The sequence below is a fragment of the Fragaria vesca genome, linkage group LG6 (genome assembly GCF_000184155.1).
Source record: "Fragaria vesca subsp. vesca linkage group LG6, FraVesHawaii_1.0, whole genome shotgun sequence".
Taxonomy (NCBI): domain Eukaryota; kingdom Viridiplantae; phylum Streptophyta; class Magnoliopsida; order Rosales; family Rosaceae; genus Fragaria; species Fragaria vesca.
In genome coordinates, this window is record NC_020496.1 from 25,286,925 (window position 1) to 25,307,606 (window position 20,682).

General features: G+C 35.7%; 1 protein-coding gene and 1 non-coding gene across 3 annotated transcripts in view; both read right to left on the reverse strand.

Moving 5' to 3' along the window:
• Positions 1-20,682, reverse strand: part of LOC101298914 — a 22,925-nt gene that overhangs the window by 1,724 nt on the left and 519 nt on the right. The window lies entirely within an intron of this gene.
• On the reverse strand, positions 9,848-14,208 carry LOC101295834 (probable ubiquitin-conjugating enzyme E2 33-like). 2 transcript variants are annotated; one of them, XM_004303714.1, is made up of 10 exons: positions 14,037-14,208; positions 13,204-13,343; positions 12,733-12,787; positions 11,900-11,938; positions 11,523-11,586; positions 11,320-11,381; positions 11,165-11,204; positions 11,022-11,049; positions 10,621-10,712; positions 9,848-10,386 (listed from the first exon to the last, which is right to left on the reverse strand). In XM_004303714.1, exons 2-10 carry the CDS (start codon positions 13,258-13,260, stop codon positions 10,101-10,103), a joined length of 723 nt encoding a protein of 240 aa, XP_004303762.1. In that variant the 5' UTR covers positions 13,261-13,343; positions 14,037-14,208; the 3' UTR covers positions 9,848-10,100. The 2 variants fall into 2 exon arrangements, with proteins under 2 accessions (XP_004303762.1, XP_004303763.1); XM_004303715.1 differs by having other exon boundaries at positions 13,204-13,273; positions 14,037-14,078.

Genomic DNA, 20,682 nt, shown 5'->3' on the forward strand with positions numbered 1-20,682 from the left:
ATATATATATATATATATATATATATATATATATATATATAACTTACCTTATGAACCGTCAGAGTATTACATTTACACATTGTGTAAAGCTACATAATTTGCTCTCACACTTGAAGTAATAAAGTGCAATATAAATAAATTTATTTTATCAAGTATACAATTCAAGTTTCTAAGCTAGCAAACTGAAGATATGAATCGAAAGAGTAATGCTAGGTGAACCACCTAGAGCCTACCTTAGGTGGCAGTTGACGTGGCTTAGCCACATCATTAATCATTAAAGTATAATTTTTGTCTTAATTATGAAAATTTCTTTCAATAAAAAATAATAATGAAAATTTCTTCTAATGTTTTTACTTTCTTGAATTTATCTTTTAGATCCTATTTTTGTGGCTTTCTTATCTAATTTGTAGCTCTCACGTCCCCCTTCAATTGAATGAAATCTTTTCATTTTGATCGATTACGGTTTCTGGCAATCATATTTAACAAAAGCTTTACCCGTTCTAATCTTTTCAACATGTGTATTCCCTGTTTTCCAATTACACTTGCTTCAATCTTAGGCTTCTTCCTTTTCATTATTGAAGCTAGTTTTGGGAAGTGGAATTGACAACCAAATTTAATATGTTTCAATCGTAAGTATAATCTATGGAACATTGAAGCATAGTTTATAAATGGTGATTTCATACTCAATACATGAAAGCATAAATCAAATCAACTCCTCCCAAAATTCCACACAATTTTAATTCGTGACTTCATAAAAGCACATATGAATGGTCTGATGAGGACGTCAAGCTATCAGATGAAAGAAAAAAAAAAGAGAGATAATATCAAGATAGAAAGCATATGAATGGAGTGTGAAGATTTTGAATTGCTACAGCAAATTATATATACATCAAATCCACTCCTAAACCCTAACTTTAAAGAAGTTATTTGTGATTTCGTTAGGTGACTAGAATCAGCAGAGGTTTTGTCAACATTTCGTAATAAAGGATGAAAGGAATGATGAAGGGAGACACTAAAGAGTGAAGACGTCGCGCAAATTAATCGATCCTAAAGAGAAAATATGTTCAAGTGTTTGCAGATCTGCAAACACTTGAACCCTATTTTCTCTTTATGATCGATTAATTTACGCGACGTCTTCACTCTTCAGCGTCTCCCCTCATCATTCCTTTCATCCTTTATTATGAGCTGTTGACAAAACCTTTGCTGATTCTAGTCACCTAACGAAATCACAAATAACTTCTTTAAAGTTAGGGTTTAGGAGTGGATTTGATGTATACAGAATTTGCTGTAGCAATTCAAAATCTTCACACTCCATTCATATGCTTTCTATCTTGATATTATCTCTTCTTCTTTTTTTCTTTCATCTGATAACTTGACGTCTTCATTAGGGACTTGGCTTCTCTGCTTGGAAAAATATTGCTCAGATCTGCTTGGATTTGTACTAGAGCCCGACATGTCATCTCGCCAAGATCTGATGGCTGAAATGAAAAATCGTAGGAAACTCAACTTTACAAAGTTATAGCGTATCCTCTACCTTCTACTTTCTACCTTCATCCTCTCTCTCTCTCTCTCTCTCNCNCTCTCTCTCTCTCTCTCTCTCTACTCTCTCTACTCTCTCTCTCTCTCTCTCTCTCTCTCTCTCTCTCTCTCTCTCTCTCTCTCTCTCTCTCTCTCTCTCTCTCTCACACACACATCAATTTGGCTTATGAGCCGAAACTCCATGACGGGTGGCTCCCCCATTCCAGACCCAACGTCGGCCAACTCGTTCTTATCTGGATCCGCATCAAATACATATTGAAACTCGATTTTTCGTCGTCGGAATCTGATTTGTCGCCGCCTCGCCGGTAGTAACCTAGATTTCTCTTTCTCTATCTATTCATTTGGTAACCCGATCACAACTTCTTCACTTCTTTTTTTTCTGATGGGTTGCCTTACCAATTTGGCAATTTAGCGTTTTTGTTCAGCATCAGTGTCTTTTATGTTTAAGAATGATGTCATGAGTCATGGCTGCTGGGTGCGTCACTTTCACAGTGAGAAGGGGAGAAAGAACGGAAGGAAAGGGAGGAAGGAGACAATATAGTGCTTCAAGTCCACCAATGTGCATTGGGAACTTTTATTGTTAGACATTAGATTCATTGGTGCTGATGTGGCAGCCTAATAGAAAATCCAAGCAGATCCAAGCAAATAACTTCCCAAGCAAAGAAGCCAAGTCCCTTCATCAGACCATTTAGACGTGCTTTTATGAAGTCACGAATTAAAATTGTGTGGATTTTTGGGACGAGTTGATTTGATTTATGCTTTCATGTACTGAGTATGAAATCACCATTTGTAAACTATGCTTCAATGTTCCATAGATTATACTTACGATTGAAACATATTAAATTTGGTTGTCAATTCCACTTCCCAAAACTTCAATAATGAAAAGGAAGAAGCCTAAGATTGAAGCAAGTGTAATTGGAAAACAGGGAATACACATGTTGCAAATGAAGTGCATTTGAAAAGATTAGAGCGGGTAAAGCTTTTGTTAAATATGATTGCTAGAAACCGTAATCGATCAAAATGAAAAGATTTCATTCAATTGAAGGGGGACGTGAGAGCTACAAATTAGATCAGAAAACCACAAAAATAGGATCTAAAAGATAAATTCAAGAAAGTAAAAACATTAGAAGAAATTTTCATTATTATTTTTTTTATTGAAAGAAATTTTCATAATTAAGACAAAAATTATACTTTAATGATTAATGATATGGCTAAGCCACATCAACTGCCACCTAAGGTGGGCTCTAGGTGGTTCACCTAGCATTACTCTTTCGATTCATATCTTCAGTTTGCTAGCTTGGAAACTTGAATTGTATACTTGATAAAATAAATTTATTTATATTGCACTTTATTACTTCGAGTGTGAGAGTAAATTATGTAGCTTTACACAATGTGTAAACTATGTGTCACCTTTTTGACTGTGTGAACTACAATGTCATTTTTTGAATACAAGAAATGCAAGTTTTAAGACTTCATTTTTTAATGTTGTTCAAGTTTTAATTTTTTTGTGAACTATCAAATTATAAAGCAACAACAAAATGTATGTTGTTGTTGTTGTAAATATTATGTCTTTAGAATATTCACTCTACCCTTTTTTTGACTGCATAAGCTCTACCATTATATATAAATGGGTCTAATGAGAATGTATAATACACATCTCTACAATTCCTCCTATTCATCTCTCTATCTTCTCAATCTCTCACTGACGCAATTTTTTAATTTATAACACGTTATCAGCACGTTCGCTCTTATTTTCTACAAAATCCATGATGATCGACATGCCTTATAATGCAACATAGTTGTCTATTACCAAAGCTAACTATCTATGAGTTCATCTTATTTGTTTATGTTATCGTATTACTTAATTGTTCCATATGATCATACATTTGTTATATAATTGTTGTGTGTTTTTATTTATATATGACTTTTTGAACTACGTGTTCCAATAAGTCAAGACTCGAGTCCATTGACCTAGTAGTATTAAGCTTATGGCCCTATAGACATCATATAAATGTTTTTCTCGTGTTTTCCTTTCTTTGTAGAAGATGACTCATTTGACGAAATTAACTTTGACGCTCTTGACATTTCTGGCAAGAAGTTGAGTTGGGTCCTTGATGCTGAAATTCACCTCACAGCTAACAAATAAACCTTGGAGATACCATCGTTTTGGGCAATAAGGCATTTGGGCAAGATCATGCGAATTCTCTTGCATCAGCATCTTGACAAGAGTTTGAAAGACGATTATCTAACAGTGAAAGACCCGCTCGAGCTTTGGTAAGCATTGGCTGATCGATTTGCCCACCAGAAAACCATTGTTCTACCAAGAGCAGGATATGAATGGACTCATTTACGCCTTCAAAATTTTAGCTTTGTCACTGATTTCAATTCTGCTATTCATTGTATTACCTCCCAACTAAAATTGTGTGGATATGTCAGTGAAGACAGTAAGCCTGAAAAGACTTTTTTGACTTTTCAATTTTTCGTGTCACAAACTTGGTTTTGCAACAACATTATCTAGAGCGAGGATTCAAGAAGTATTCTGACCTCATTTCATGCATGTTAGTGGCAAAGGAAAACAATGAGCTCCTAATGGAAAACCACCATTCTCGTCCTACTTGGTCTCACCCCATACTTAAGGTGAATGCTATTGCTCCTGGTGGTGGTGGTGGCGATAAACATGGCAATAAACATAACAATACTAGGGCTCGTGGTAAGGGAAATGACCGCCAACGACCAAATGTTCAAGGTCGAAGTGGTTCCAACCAACAGTTTGGTAAAAGGAACAATGCCAAGAATCAGAAAGGTAAAAACCATATGGTCAAAGCACCTAAGAACAATGAAAGTGTTTGCACTAGATGTGGCTGCAACACCGACTTTTGATGCACTTGTCGCATACCTGATTATCTTGTGGCACTTTACCAAGCCTCACTTAAAGGCAATAAAGCTGAGGGATGTGTTTTTAGGGGTACGTTGTGTTCCATCTTTGGCGGTAGTGTGAGGAGCATCTCACACTGCTCCATAGGTGCGATGGTTCATCAGGCCGTGGAGTTTGGTGACGCCACTTGAAAAGATTGCGTCTTGGCCATGGATCGTGGAGGCTTTGACAACATCAAAGTGAGTGATGGGTTGCTTCTGGGCCGAACTTTTTTGGGCCTGAGCTTTTAGCCCAAGTTTTGGATGTTAGGGCTTGAGTTTGATGTGCCCTTATGGGGTGTAGGGCTTGGTTTTAAGCTTTGAGCTATTAGGCCTTTGGTTCATATGGTAGGTGTTCCTGAGGAATCTTTATCTACATAGGGTGGTTTTAAAAGTGTTATGAACAAATTAGGGTGCGAGCTTAAGTAGAAATATGACTAATTCGAGAGAAACAAGGAGAATTTGGGCCAGATAGGAAAATAGAATGTCGTAAAGCCCAAAGGCTACGCTTGATGGGCTAGGCCCAAATCTGATCGTAACTCGTAGTTTGTCACCTATGTTGCACGGACAATTCTGAGGGCGGAGTGTCGGAGTGTCCGACACGTGCCACATGGCATGTCAGAAAATGTTGACTTGTCCACCATGGCCCTCAACATTTTCCGACACGCTTCGACATTTTGACCGACACGCCATGTCATCATCCGACACGCCACATCAACAATTTTAATTAAAAAAAAAACATAAACCTAAAAGAAAAACTATCACAACCTCTAAGTAGCAAAAATCACAGCCTCTAAGTAGCAAAAAAAACAAAACAAAATAGAATAATAAACATAGCTGATATATCCCATTATCCCTCCCAACCAATGTTTAAACTCTAATAGTCTGATCTAGTTTGTAAATTACAACTTATTCTCACTTTTCCACTCTTCCCCTTTTCCTTTATCTCCATTTTTCACTTCAAATTAGTCACCGAGTTTCCTAATCTCCATTCAATTGCAGCACCTCTTTGCTAATAACCGCATATGGTCTTGAACTCATGTTTTAAATATTTTTTTATATATTAAAATACATAAATGTATTAATTATTTCCTGTGTCCATGCCGTGTCAGATCTTAGATTTTTTTGATTTACCGTGTTGACATGTCACGCCGTGTCAATGTTCGTGTCCTTGCAACATAGTTTGTCACAAATTAGCCGAGCATGTTGCCTAATCACATTTGTGAATGGATCTCAACAACACCATTTGCTAAAATGCATGAAATGAACCGGGTTAACAAGACTCAATTCCTAATAAATATTTTTCAGTATTATAAATACATTGGCCTGGATACGCAATTCTCCAAAAAACCCATTTCCAAGATTTCAAGGCTCCAGAACCATCTCTCTCCAATCAATCTTGTTCACCATGCCACCAACCATGAACAGCCGATCCAACTTCAACAAGGCGCTCAGGAGGTCGGGGAGCAACGCTCGAGATTAGCACCGACCGCCTTATCATTGTCACCTCGTACAACGACGAGGGATTCGTTGAAGGCAGCAATGGCGTACCCACACACGGGTTACGGTGGGCTACAACCCACCTCAAATATAATGAAAACATTAATTTGTAGCAAAATTATAGTTTAATAAGTTAAAGTTTAAAAACTAGCCCACCCCAAATTTTCATACTTAGCCCATAGTATTAAACTTAGTTTTTTAAACATAGATGAATTATTTGGTTTTTTTGAACTATTTTTTCATTATGCCTAAAAAACTTACTCTTTTATAAAATTAGCCAAAAAAGATAGTATTTGGATATTTGTGTATATGAGTGGGTCATATATATTTTTTATTTTTTATTTTAGTTCTCAATTGCTTAATTCCTCAATCAATTAACCCATTTGATTCTATAGTACGTTCTTCAATTGTATCTTGTTGTTTTATTAGGATGCGTTGACTGATTGTATATTTCTTTTCCGATTAAGGTTTGAAGATGAAAGATTTGTATAATCAGTTGCTAGATCAGTGTTTGTTTTCTTAACTTTTGATTCTATCAAATGATATTATATTGATTTATGTTTAATTAGTTTACTACTTGATTGTTTGATATGTTTTTAAACTAAGATATCGTACGTAGAACTTAAATAAAGAAATTAGATAACTCTGATAAAAAAATTCAACCCACCCCATTTCAAAATTGTAGTTCCTCCATTGGAAAGCATGAAGGAGGTTGAGGTCCTAAGGAGTCTTGCCGACTGTCGCTACATCGTGTGCCTCATCGAGCACGAGGAGGACAACATGGGTCCCCGGTTGAAGTACTGCGACCCGAAGACGGCGACCGCCATTGTCGTGGCCTATGAGCACTAGGACACAGATTTGACCATGTACCGGAGAGCCATATTGCACATGCGTCTCCCTGAGAACACACTCAAGACCGTCTTCCATCAGCTCGTGATGGGGCTTCGCGTAGCTCACTTTGCCCGGATTTTTCTCCGGGACCTCCACCTGGAGAAATCAGGGTTTCAGAGCAGCCCTTTCTTGTCAAGCTGTCTGACTTTGCTGGCACCAAGGTTGTTGATCCCTATGTCGGGTTTGAAGATGCGGTGACACCTCCCGAGGCATTGGAGCGCTGCCTCAGCTAACAGGCGCAGAGCAGCTAATCGGTTCCGAAAAGTATACCAAACAGGTGGATATGTGGGCGCTTGGCTGCATAATGGGTATGGTTCTTGATTGTGAACTTGTGATTTGGGGGTTTTATTGTGTTGAACTGTGGCATGTGTGCAATTGATTGGTTGTGTGATCATGGGATTGTGTTGTGTTTTGTGAGCAAATTAATTGATTGTGTTAATATCATGGTGGGTGCAGTTGATATGATAAATATAGTGAAAATTGATGGTGCATTTGGAAATGGAAGGTTATACCAGTGAGTACAAAGATGCTTTTGATGATTGAATTGGTTTACTGATAAGGTTAGGGACTGTTTGTTTCTTCTCTGGTTGCTCTGTTTCTTCTTGGTTTCTGTGTTTTCCGTTTTGTATACTGATGTTTCTTTCTTAATGATATTGTTACCTTTTCAAACAAAGGTTAGATGATTGAATTGGTCATTAATTAATTCACTGTGAGTCCATTTATAGGGATGATATGACATAAATTGTTATGTCTTGTTGTTAATTAAGACCTTTGTGGAAGAAAATTTGCCCCGACCACTTTTATTTGTCCACCCTTATATCCACCTATCTAGATTTGTGTCATGTGTTCTCTCTCTTACCATTCTCTAACCATGGTTAGTTATATATATATATATATATATCTTAATAAATTCTATAATAATTATATTTTCTTTTAGTTTCAGTTAAACTATTGACTACATAATAATAATAATAATAATAATAATAATAATAATAATAATAATAATAATAATAACTTCTTTTAGACTCATCTTAAAAATAAAAAATCAAGCTTTTGATCACTTTAGGACTCGGAATATATCCTTGTATTCTTAGGTCTAGGTTTCGCCCTTTTTGCGGTGGTTTTAGACGATATAATGATCAAGGGGTTGGCTTGAGACTTGAGAAGGGTGAATAGGGAGAAATTTGTAGGTATGGTGTTTGATGCATGAAATGCAGAAAAAGGTGAACTACCCTACCAATATTCAATATTGACATATAAAATTTACTCAAATGGCCGAATGATGGAAACTATCAAACTATGAGCCTAATTACGGGTGATTGTATGTAGAAGTGTAGAACAACCACAACTGATATCAGTACATCCAAATTGACTTACCTATGGCTGAATTTTAGTGGACTTCTTCCAAATCACTTACCTATGGCTGAATGTCTGCATGATTTTCTATTTATTAAGCTGAGTCAAAAGTTAGATTGAAATTTAAAAAAAAAAATAGAATTATAGAATTTATTATTGTGATTATAATAGTTAACTATGGTTAAAAAAGAGAGGACACATGACATAAGTTTAGGTGGGTGGGCATAAGAGTGATCGGCAAATTTGCTTCCGACTTTTATGGTCCATTTATTTATCAGGGGAGTCAAACACATGAGAGCTAATGTTTATTGAGTCTATTGAGTCTATCTATATTTTCATGTATAGTAGTATAGTATCAAAAATTCTTATATTATATGTCCTGAAGCAAAGTCAAGTCTAGCTCTTCATTCTGGTTTGTAACTTTAGGGGTAGATTGAAGTTTGTAATTCCTATTGGCACAACACCACTTTTATATGTCCTGAAGCATATGCATGCTAGCTTAGTCAAGTTGAGTCTTCATTCTGTCACACTTTATGTGCAAGACTGTTTTCATTGGACTTCTACCTTTTGTTCTCAGAATATATGGTCAAAAACTGTTATATTTGGTGTGTTTTCCAAAATATAATTGTTGAATTCTTTTTTTGCTTCTGTTTTTCTTTTGTATACAGTTGAAATGGCAACTGGTGAGGTTTTGTTCCCTGCTGATCCTACTTCTCACCCCCGTACCCATCTCCAAAACATATATAGGTAATTCCATTCATTTAATATTTTGAGTGTGTTGTTGTAGTTATTAATCCATAAACGTATATTGAGGTCTAAAGTTCAATTTACCTGTCTACAGACGCTTGGGCACTCCATCTGAGAACCCCTATCCTTCTGATGTGAAGGATCAGTGGGATACCCAGAAGACTATTAGGCCTACCCTTAATCTCTATGCTCGCCTGTTACCATTGTTTGGCCAGTCAGGATCTGAGCTTGTTAATGGTAAGTATATTTGTACACAATTTTTGGAAAGCAATTTGTACACATTTTCCTTGTTCTATTACAATAACCATTTAATTTCATCTCCTATTTGTTATAGGGATTGTTGTGCTTTGATCCGAAAAAAAGGACTACAGCTGGAAGGGCCGTTGGGCATGACTATTTCAAGGACCTTGAAGTGATCTGAGCATCCAAGATATGAAAGAAGACACCTTTGTAATCAAGTCATGAACTCATCTCTCCATGATAGTCTGTTAGACTTGAGTATTTCCTTTCCTGCTTTCATTCTTTCCCTTACTGGAGCTAGCTGCACATTGGATTTTAAAACTCTACCTTTCCCTTCCTTTGATGGGTCAATGTAGATGAGGACTTGGTAAAACTGAATCAATGTAGATGAGGACTTGGAAGGGATAAGGGCTCACTTCCTCCATTTGTGGAGCCAAATAGGGAGCTGAAATGCTTAAGAACAGTTCTTCTATTCCTATTTAAGTGATTTCATTCCACCTTATTTGAATACTAGAGCAGAGCGGTACAAACCAATAATAGAAGCCACCGTGAGACCCTAAGCCTTTCTTGATCCGATAAAGGCCAACTAAACAATACGATTTAACTCTCAAGTCTTGACCATAAACATTAATGGAACAGGCATATAAAGGTCACTGATCTGTAATATGAAGACCGATAGACTGGTTAAAAATAACACCATTTCCAACATTTCAAGATTGACAAAGTGCGACAAAACATCGACGTAGAAGGGAAAAGACATTAGCCAAGAGGTTCAACTGACATTAGGTATTAACCTCCTATACAAAATTATAATAGATACAACATAAACCTAAGGAAAATTCAGAACGAGTCCAATCTCAACTTGCAAAAGCTTTTATGTCTATCAACCCCAATAAATTTTCTATTTGGGCTGTTTAAAGTTGAAGTAGAGGCAGAGCCATTACAACACCAAAGATAGAAATGAGCAGTAACATCATCCAGGTAGGGAACGACTGCTTTTTAATCCTCCTCGTGTCCTTTAGGGCACCTACTGTTTTCATACCTCCTGCCGTAGAACCGTCAACCTTTTCCAACAAGGGCTTGGAATTTTCTTGAGACGATTCAGGTGCAACCTGCTCTTGATTCAGCTGCTCAGAAAGCTGCTGTTGCTGCTGGTTATATTTCTCCACATACTCCGGAAACATCTTGCGAAATGTGACACTGGTTTGACAGAAAATTGGCACACATTAGTGGAACGACCAATCTGAATCGATATTTAGTCTTTAAAACTGACAAGAGTCAAGCGGCTTTTAGCAGGTCTACAAGAAATCTAGCATTTGTGAGATAGATATAACAATATGCTAGCATATTCAAGTATTTTCTATTTGCCCTTAGTGTGGCCTAAACTATCGAACAAAAACCTAGAACAAACTGTATCTGGTCGAATGCACTTACTTCTTGGCGTTAAAAGCAAGAGAAGTCTTTGCCAACCGTTGCTTCTCAGCTACAGTAGTGTTCACACTGCCAGTTGTAGGACTGTTGTCCATCTGCACAAGTGAACACAAGTTGAAATACAAGCCTCAAAAATCAAGGGCATGGCATTCCAAACCATTGGAACTATAAAGTCTATATAGGTATAATCAACAAAAATATATATGATAACATTTAAAATGAAAAATAAAAGTACATTCCTTCAACTACTGAAACTTAGAGGGGACATAAATCACAGGTTCCTCTATATACAAACTATCAATTACTGACATGTAATCTTCCAAATAAAAGTTAATGACATGTAAAAGCCGACAGACAGAAAGCGGCATGGAAAAAAAAAATTCAAAGAGCAACAATAAACTCACCATAAATGAAAGAAGCCCTGTAAGTATGCTGCATTTATAAAGAACATATGTTAGTGTAGTCTAGTGATTTATCAAATTATTCAGTTTGCAAATTAAGAAAAGGCACATAAAAGAAGTTCCTCTGAAGTCCAGACAGGCCTAACCTTGACACGGACCACATCGGATTCCAACTTTCAGGATGAACTACATAGCAGCATAAGTTGAAAGAAGACAGTTATAAAGAGCATTTATAATCAAAAATAAAAAATAAAATAAAATAAAATAAAAAAATCCTTAAAACCACCTCTATAGAACTTACAATCACTCATAGACAAACAAATTTTCTTCTGAGTCATAAATCGTCCATTGGGAGTAGTCATGCTACAAACAGGAACAAAGTCATAAGTGTAATCAACAGTATACATGCACACAGAAGAAATTTTGTGTACTAAATCAAAACTAGGTGCTTCATATACACAAACAGAACCTAATTTGCAGAAGAATTTAATAAAAAGTCGATACCTGATTCCTGGTGGTTTATAGGGATACTCTGGAGGAAACTTGATCTTCCCATAGTAATATCCACCTGAGATCAGTGGAACAAATTCCATAAGTGGGTTCGGTTTTGATGTAAAAGGTTTATACACGGAGTTAACAATTTGGCAGATGAAAAGCTAAACCCATCTAGCTCTAGTACTAAGTGCATCGAGTGAGCTAGCAAATAGGTAAGCTTCATACCATGTAGGATAAACATAATCAACTATCTATAACGCCTGAGGTCCCAGGTCCAAGCCCCCCTCTCCCAACATACGAATATAAAACAATCATCATAGGAATGGTACAACAGATGCTACCCAATATCACACATCATATAGAGGAAAAGGAGACTGCAAACAAACCTGCAAAAGGTGTTCCTTCGCTTCCCTCCAAGACGTAATCTGCACATCCAATACAAAGAAAAATGATAAAATTCCCAACCAAAGGACATGCAAGGATACTGTTTCCACACTACAAATTCTTCACTAATATCAAGGAAGGATAATGAGTAATTTCCCATGACGCAAAACACAGATTTAGTAGCTTCTCACTTAAAAATCTACATTTCAAGATTTGCAGGGAAAAGCTATGAGTATGTTTACACAGTAATCCCCAAATCCCAAAGCATGATACTAAACTTGCAGAGAATAAATAATTTTCATCTGTGAACCTGGTTCATTTGTTTTTTTTTTTTTTTCCTTCCTTTTTCTTATAGAGCCAAAGAAAGAAATTCTTCTTGACCAAAAAAATAAAGAAAAGAAAGAAATTCAATTTTCTTGCCCATTCAATACAGGGACAAAGATAAATGTTTTTATTTCCTGGAAACAGAAAGAACCCATGTCCTGCGTAACCATCCCCACACCACCTAAATGCCAACATTAAACACTGGCTGTAGAAAACGAAGCTAAATCATGAAAGGACCAGAGTGTTTAACCATCTCTTAGAAAAGAATACTTGGCTACCTGAAGTCCAGTTTTTCACTGAGCAAACACCCAAACTGACAAAATTGCTCAATGCATTATCAAATCCTGGTCACATGTAAGTTCCCCATTCTCTACTCATCAAATGTGAGAAAAGCCAAGCACCAAAAATCTATGTCTTGATTATATAAAGATTAAGCCCTCTATTTTCATAGAATTAACATTGCAAAGACTTCGATTCGATTTTAAAGGAAGCCAGTTGTCAGTAAACTTACGCCACTCGAGAATGTCATTTGGGGAAGGACGGGCCACAACATGAGAAACCGGTTCCTACATATCCACAAATAACACAATTAGCACCATCCAGAACACAGAGTAAAAAATTTCTAAGCTACCCAAAGGATGCATCATTATTAAATTAATGCACATATAATTCCCATAGTAATCAAATCTAAAAAGAAAATTGATACAAAGCACTTCTTTCAACAATACAATTATTAAAGCATTGGATAGCAAGTCCATAGGACAGTGTGATTCAGAAACAAGCAAAAAGAAAACAAAATTAGATTTACCATGAGATAACAAAATTGATCGTTAACAAGACCAAGAGATATTTTACTGATATTTGAGTGAAACATGACATAAATAATGGCTAAACAAAGTACTCTAGGGATGGAAATGATACAGGACTACTATCAGTCTATACCAGATAATATACAACAGAATCAGTAGAAAAAAGAACGCACCTTACACAGTGCTCTATATTCCTTCTGTAAGCGCTTGACGCATGACTTCTCTGCCATCTCCCAAAAATATCTTAAAAGTAGCAAATAAAGCCCCTATTCAGTGCTTAACTTCTTTTTTCCCAAATGTTATTGCCAATTCTCTGCTAAACACGGACAAGATTCACATATTAGAACTGAATTCGACGCATAGACTATGACCACTATTGACTACATGAGGATGCAATAAATCATGTACCGGACAAAACCATATCAAAATCAGTTCAAGAAATAGGCATCTCAGTCCACTTTAAAGTCTTTCTTTAGACAGTCTACCTCACCCTCCATACTCCAAAATTCATCAAACAAAAGTTTCCCAATTTTTCCTAAATAATTTATCAACCAACATGATTACACCATCATAAACCATCAATAACACAACCGCTACGAAAGAAATCCAACCAATTATATTTTAAGTTCTTAACAAAGCTATCAATAATCAAAATCAATAATTCCCAATCAAGATATAACTTTCACTCATAAATCAATAGCAAAAATCTAAGCTAAGAGGTCTCAGTAGTAATCTAACACAAGTGTAAAGCTAAACAGAAAAAGAAAAGTGCCCATACTAGACATTCAAATCCCACTACTCAATTTGGGCAAAGCCCAGCAGCAATTCACCATCCAATTCTCAATCTTTCAAGGGTTTTAGCCCAAAATCCCAACAACAAATCGGCGAAACCTAACGAATCCAAATCCAGTAATTGACCTCAAAATTGAACTCGAAAAAATTAAGAATTAGAGAGAGATGGATAGATCGAGGAGAGTAATAGTGGGCAACGAGAAATAGGATGAACCTGAGGAGATCGGGGGATTGGGGATAAGCGAGGGAGGTCGATCGCACATGGAAGGAAGCGTTAGGATCAGCGCAGACAATTTTCCCTTTTTCTTGTTTGCAGATTGTCCCGAATGGAAGGAGACGACGTCGTATTGGACCTATTTGTTCCAACTCCAATGTGACGGTGTCATTGGTGTGGCCGACTATAGGTTGTCCTTCCAGAGGACCACATGTTTAAAGGTTCCTATTTAATTGACTGTTATGCCCCGTTTCCTCCAGTTTCACTATTGGGCAGTTCGAGTGGGAAGTGCTGGACTACGCGAAAGTAATCTTGTATACTAAACTAATTCCATTTTTTCTTGTGTCTGTTTGCAATGTAGGTTTGTGATGATAGACATTCAGAATTAATTCTTTGCTTAGACATAACATTATGAGAGACACTGCCCCGCTCCTGAAAAGCAGTTTAACTGTTTAATTCCTCCCCCACCTGGATACAAGGTGAGATGCTGCATTGTTTATATTAATGGAATTGAGGGAACGTTGCATTCTGAGTAGTTTGAATTGAGAATTGAGTATGTTTTATGTCTTCATTGAAGAAGAAGAGCTTTGTTTATGTTAATATTACACAGCTCAAATAGATGAAAATTATCATTCATTGAGTTCATAGTGATAGTAGGTGCTATCTATCTATATATGGTAACCGGAAATTGTGGGATTCTTCTTTAGAAAAAGTAGTGATTGTTTGATTGTTTTTTTTTTTTTTTCCTAAATAGATCGGTGCGACATAGTTGAAGATATGTGTATCATAATTGCTTTATTACTGTCATTTCGGTCGTATGGATTGTGCAATTCGGTTCCATGCTTCAAAACATCCTAAAGACCTCTACCACTTCAGCAAGGGGATGGATTTTGGAACTAGGTGGTGTTTAAAACAGTGGTCATCATCTTGCCATGAACACAATCGTGCTTATTTTTGGTAACTTTTCTTAACAATTGGTCACCACCTTTGTTGATATTTGTGGTTCAATTTCATAACCTGAATTACACTGATCTAAATCTTACAACAGGTTTTTGGGTCAGCTTGGTATATCAGTAGCCGACAACAGAACGTATTGCAGACAGACACTGATGAATGGAAATTACAGCTTACTCTACATTCTAACTTGTGTTCCCAATCCAGATTGCATCATGATCTTTAATGTATAATTCTTTTGTACTCTCATTGCGTTCTTTAACACCGGGTATTGCATGGCACAAATTCAAATTCAAGGGAAGAAATGTACTGTGACTTTTTCATTTTTTCTAACGTTTGGATCTTGATCAACTTTTGGATATCCAAACAATTTTTTTATAGATCTATAATAAACATGGCATACTTTAGCAGCGCTTAGGCTAGGCATAACCGCCAGACTTGCCCAAACTAGATTCGCTAAAGACAAGACAACAACAACAGCTACAAGTTGCAGCAAGCCGCTCGATAATTGAAGTTGGGACGCGCCAGCAAGCATGTCACGAATACCGCTTGACAGAAGCAATGCTGCAGGCATCAGTCCCACATCAAAGAAGAGGAAATGTCTCAACATCAGTACTAATTTAAGCCTTGGGGAAATAGAACAAGAAAAGAAAGGAAGAAAGGAAGAAATGAAGAGAAGAGGAAAACGAAGAATGAGAAGAAATAAAGCAATTGGGCCTCTATGGCATCTTGGTCTCCCCCAAACTTTTTTTTGTCGCCCGTGATAAATCAAGTGTCCAAAAGAGAGAGAAAAGAAAAGCTTTGCTCGGTCTCGATGTTACGGGTGTCCGAATTAAAATATCCGAATGTTGGTTTTGTACAAATCTCTAATCAAATTCTCGACTCCGCCAATCAAATTCACAAAATCCAAATCTCTGGCTTCACCGATCAAATTCACCCAAACACCACAAATATCAAATATCCAAACCAAATTCAAGGGCTTTAAACCCTCACAAATATCCCAAGCACAAATTCGAAATAAATGGGTCACCTACCCATTTAAATCCCAAATGCCGGAACTACATGTGGTTTGATCTCGCAAGGGTATGTAGGTAATTTGGAATCAAATAATCTGGATACAACCACATCTTAAACACTATTTCCTATTTTAAAAGAGTGCGGCTATTGGGACCTCCAAATTTGCTCACTAGACCTCACTCTATTTTAAATTATTAAATAACATATACATCCTCATACATAATGACTATTAAGGACAATAATTATACAAAAGGAAATATTGTATTTATTCTCTTTAGACTTTCCAATTCAATAATAATTGATTCTATTCTTTATTATTTTCCTTATATATTTTTGTTTTCTAATTTCTTTTTATTAAAGCATATATATAGTTTATAAGAGCTAAAAAAATAATCAATATCGATTATGTGACATACAATTTTGTATTATCATACATGTTGAACGCATATACTTGCAAGATGCATAAATATTTTTGTAAGAAAAAAAAATTAATATCTATCGATTATAGAAAATATATATTTATTGAAATAATTTATTATGAGGTACAAAATAGAGATCAAATTATTCAAAAGAAAAAATGGAGAAAATATAACATGTACAAAAGACAAAAACAATTAAAAAGATATATAGAGTAGTTCATGATAGAACATTTTCTTGCATGAAAAAAATAATCAAAAAATGAAGGTAGGGATAATTGATGTTGACAAACAAAAAGGAAAAAAGAAAAGAAAAAAAGAATGAGAGGTCTATTGATTGAATAAGAGGTAATTAATTGATTGAAATATATGTCAATAAATAACTAAAGTTATGTTAGGAATTTGAAATGAGGTCTAGTGAGTAAATACTTATATTGAAAACTAAAAGGGAGGTGTAGAGAGAATGAGAGGTATAGTGAGCAAATTTGGAGGTCTCAATAGCCATACTCATTTTAAAATCGAAGCCCTCCAATGAGTCATTCACTCATTGGAACTCTCAAACTACGAGTGGCTTGATCCCCTCTAGAGTACAATTCAGGTGCAGCCGCAAAAACAAACAAACCCACAATGGTTTCTTGATAAATAGAATCAAAGGAAGTTCCCTCGTAACAAGTTATTATAATAAAGAGACATGTTCTTTCTTCAATGGGTCAAACCAGACATAATTAAAACTCTGTTATTATGGTTATCAGTCCAAAAATTCATTTTAGGCATGCGTTATAAAGCAATTCTTCTTTAGACCACAATATATAAGAGAAATTTTTTTATATTTGCAACAGAAGTAATGCTAGGTGAACCACTATTTGGGAAACCACCTTAGAGCCCACTTTACGTGGTAGCTGATATGGCATATCCACGTCATCAAAACTTGATTTCTTATTCTTTTATATTTGTATTTTTCTTAATTCCTTTTTTTTCTTTTAGTTTCTCTTTTTATCTTGTAAACTCTTTTTTTTATTTTTTTATTTTTATTTTTATCTTGTGAGCTAATCTGCAAACGTCTTCAACTTTCTTATGTTCGCATATGCGAGGTCTTCCATTCTAAAAAAGTTTCTGTAACATCTTCTATTCTCTTCTGTCAAATCTCACACTTCGTTTTCAATTGATCAACTCCCTCTATTTGATTTTGGTTACCTCACAAGCCTTCTCTTTGGTTAATTTTTTTTTCTTTCGTGTATGAAATACAAATAACATGTTTGGAACTAGGGTTCATGGGATGTGGATTTGAATTTTAGTTTAGCATGGTTCTTGTGTTCTTCTTGGATCCTAAATTTTGGTTTAGCATGGTTCTAGTGTTCTTCTTGCACCTCTACTTCTGTATTATTCCCATTAGTCCTACCATAGAAACCTCAAGTGATACTAGGTCCATTTGGCATGGTTACCAAACTGATCTAAATGAGTACCCCAACACCAATGTCATACCACGACTCCAATTCCAATCTTGATGACTTTAAGTTTGATTTCTAACTACATAATTAAAGAAGAACACAATAAACATGATGAACCCTAATTCAAATCCAATTCACCCTAAACCGTAATTCCAAACTAGCTATTACCTTGTTTGGAATAGGGCAAAGCATTTGTTACCGATGCGCTTAATTAAGAAGAGCTGATTAATTGAGAGAAGGTGAGAGGATTGAGAGGAGATCGATGTGAGACGAGAAGAGCAAAAGAAAACATCTAGACGTTGAAGCAGAAGCTATGAAAGAAACTAAAAAAATAGGGTTTAAAATAGGCCTGTAAAATGGGTAGGGCTGGGTCGACCCAACCCTAATTAAGATATGATGCCCTGGGCTTTTTCAGCCCTACATATAAAATGGGCAAGGCAGAGCCGACCCTATCAAAATATTAGAAAATGTATGGACCAGAAAAGCCCTCCCGTGACCCAAACAATAAAAGAAATTAAATTCAAAGTTATTTATCAACTTATTGAAGAAGACAGTAAACATTTTACATTTAAATAACAAAAATTACTTTTAGAGTAAATTTTTGTAGTGTAAATGAAACTGTAATACATTTATTACACTAATCTTATATTTTTTAACTAGCTCATTCATGTAAAAACATATACTTACCCTGTTGGACCTAAAATATACCATATGCGCAGGGTCATGGGCCAACCCAGGACTTCAGAAGTGCTACCCATACCCTGCCCGTTTTAAAAGGGCCGAGCAAAGCCCGCCTGTTGGCTTGGGCTAGGCCAACCCATGACCCAAAAAATTGGGCTAAGTTTGGGCATGCCCAGCGGCCTTGGGTTGAGATTACAGGCCTAGTTTAAAAGATAAAACTAGGCTGAGATTACAAGCCTAGTTTAAAAGATAAAAGAGAGAAACTAAAAGAAAAAAAGTAGTTATAGTAATTAAGAAAAAATATATATAAAAGAATAAGAAATTAAGCTTTGATGACGTGGTTATGCCACATCAGCTATCACATAAGATGAGTTCTACGTGGTTTCCTAAATGATTGTTCACCTAGCATTACTCAAATTCGAATACTGAGTTGCAGTAATAATTTCATTGACCAGAGGTTAACTTATAATACTAAGATGGTAAGGAAATTAAAACAACACAGTTCAGTTGCAGCATATGTTACCAATGAAGTCTGGAATTTGACGCCCATCAGGCCCCGTTTGATTGGTGGGAAATCATGATACGGAAAGGGAATTACTTTAATTTCCATTAAATTGTCATGTTTGGTTATGTCATCCGCATGGAAAGGAAACTAAAATAAAAAAGTCGACCGGAGTCCAATACCATGTAGGAGGTGGTATTTCATTTCCCACACTAGACGGAATTGAAAATTTACTTATATTAATTGTTCCTTTTAAAATCTAATCAATTAATGGTACTTTAATTACACATTATTTTCTAATTTTTCATATTTAATTTGATTGGATATTATTGGAAAGTCATTAACAAATTAATTATTTCAAACCTTTCCTAATCTCAAGTCTTAGATTATTCCAAACATCACAAATGGAAATGCTACATCAATTCCATTCCATCCTTGAAAGGAAAATGACTACAATTCCTTCCCCTTCATCACATTCCAGTGTATCTCCCGGTGGCGTACCCAAAATAGGTTTCTCCATATGGCCAGAAGTTGGCCTGGGCAGTCCTGGGAGTGTTGATGTAGTGAATCCCCAAACACAAACAAAGGCTTGTGTCCCTTTTGAACAGAGAAGTGACCAAGGCAACTGCTGGATATGAATAATTGATCGGATCATAGAAATAAAGGTGATGCTCTTACTGTCAAGTATATATATACAAATAAAGTCTATATATCATTGCCTCCGGGCCGCAAGGCTTTTATTGAGATCACTGTGAAAAAGATGAACGTTTTCAAGAACTTAGGTACACCCGAAAACGATGTAGTATTTCAAGCTTTTGTATGTTTAAGGAATAAAAGTATGAGGGTCGTAACTAATATCAATTCAAGACTTAGGGGTAACTAGCTCTACGCTCGTTTGAAGTTTGATTGTTACTATGAAGAAATGTCAAGCTCAATTTCACAGAGATAAAAGATCGATCTATTACATATGGGTATTGGGTAAGTACGCACTAGGAAAATTGAGTCAGCTAGTAAGGAGTTGTCCAAGAAAACACTAACATGAACACAACAGATGATAATCATGATATATATGACAAAATTTTGAAGTGGAACACAACATATTATACCTTCAAAAAAGAAAGAAAAATAACACAACAAATATATATATATAGGCCTTTTTAGATACAAACATCCTTATTTATTCAAAAAGTACTAATTTTCTTAATTTGACTAACTTTTCTATTATATTTTCTCATCTTAACCGTTCACATTGTAGGTATATATGAGTAGATCATCTCTACAAATTTTCAGCTAATTTGAATATCGTTAAGGTATCGAAAATGAAATAAATCAATGAACAAATTGAAACTGTTCAACCTGAACAGTTCGCATTTTTAGTTCTAAATCATTATTTTTGAATGTCTTAACGATTATCAATTTGACTAAAAGTTTGTAGAGATGATTTATTCATTTATACCTACAATGTGAACGATTAAGATGAGAAAATATGATCTAAACATGGGTCAATTAAGAAAATATGTACCTTTTGAATAAATAAAAATATTTAGACCTGATAATAATATATATATATATATACGTATTTTTCTCAGCTGCTGCCGTCCGCACAACTTTGGTGCGGATTTCCATTT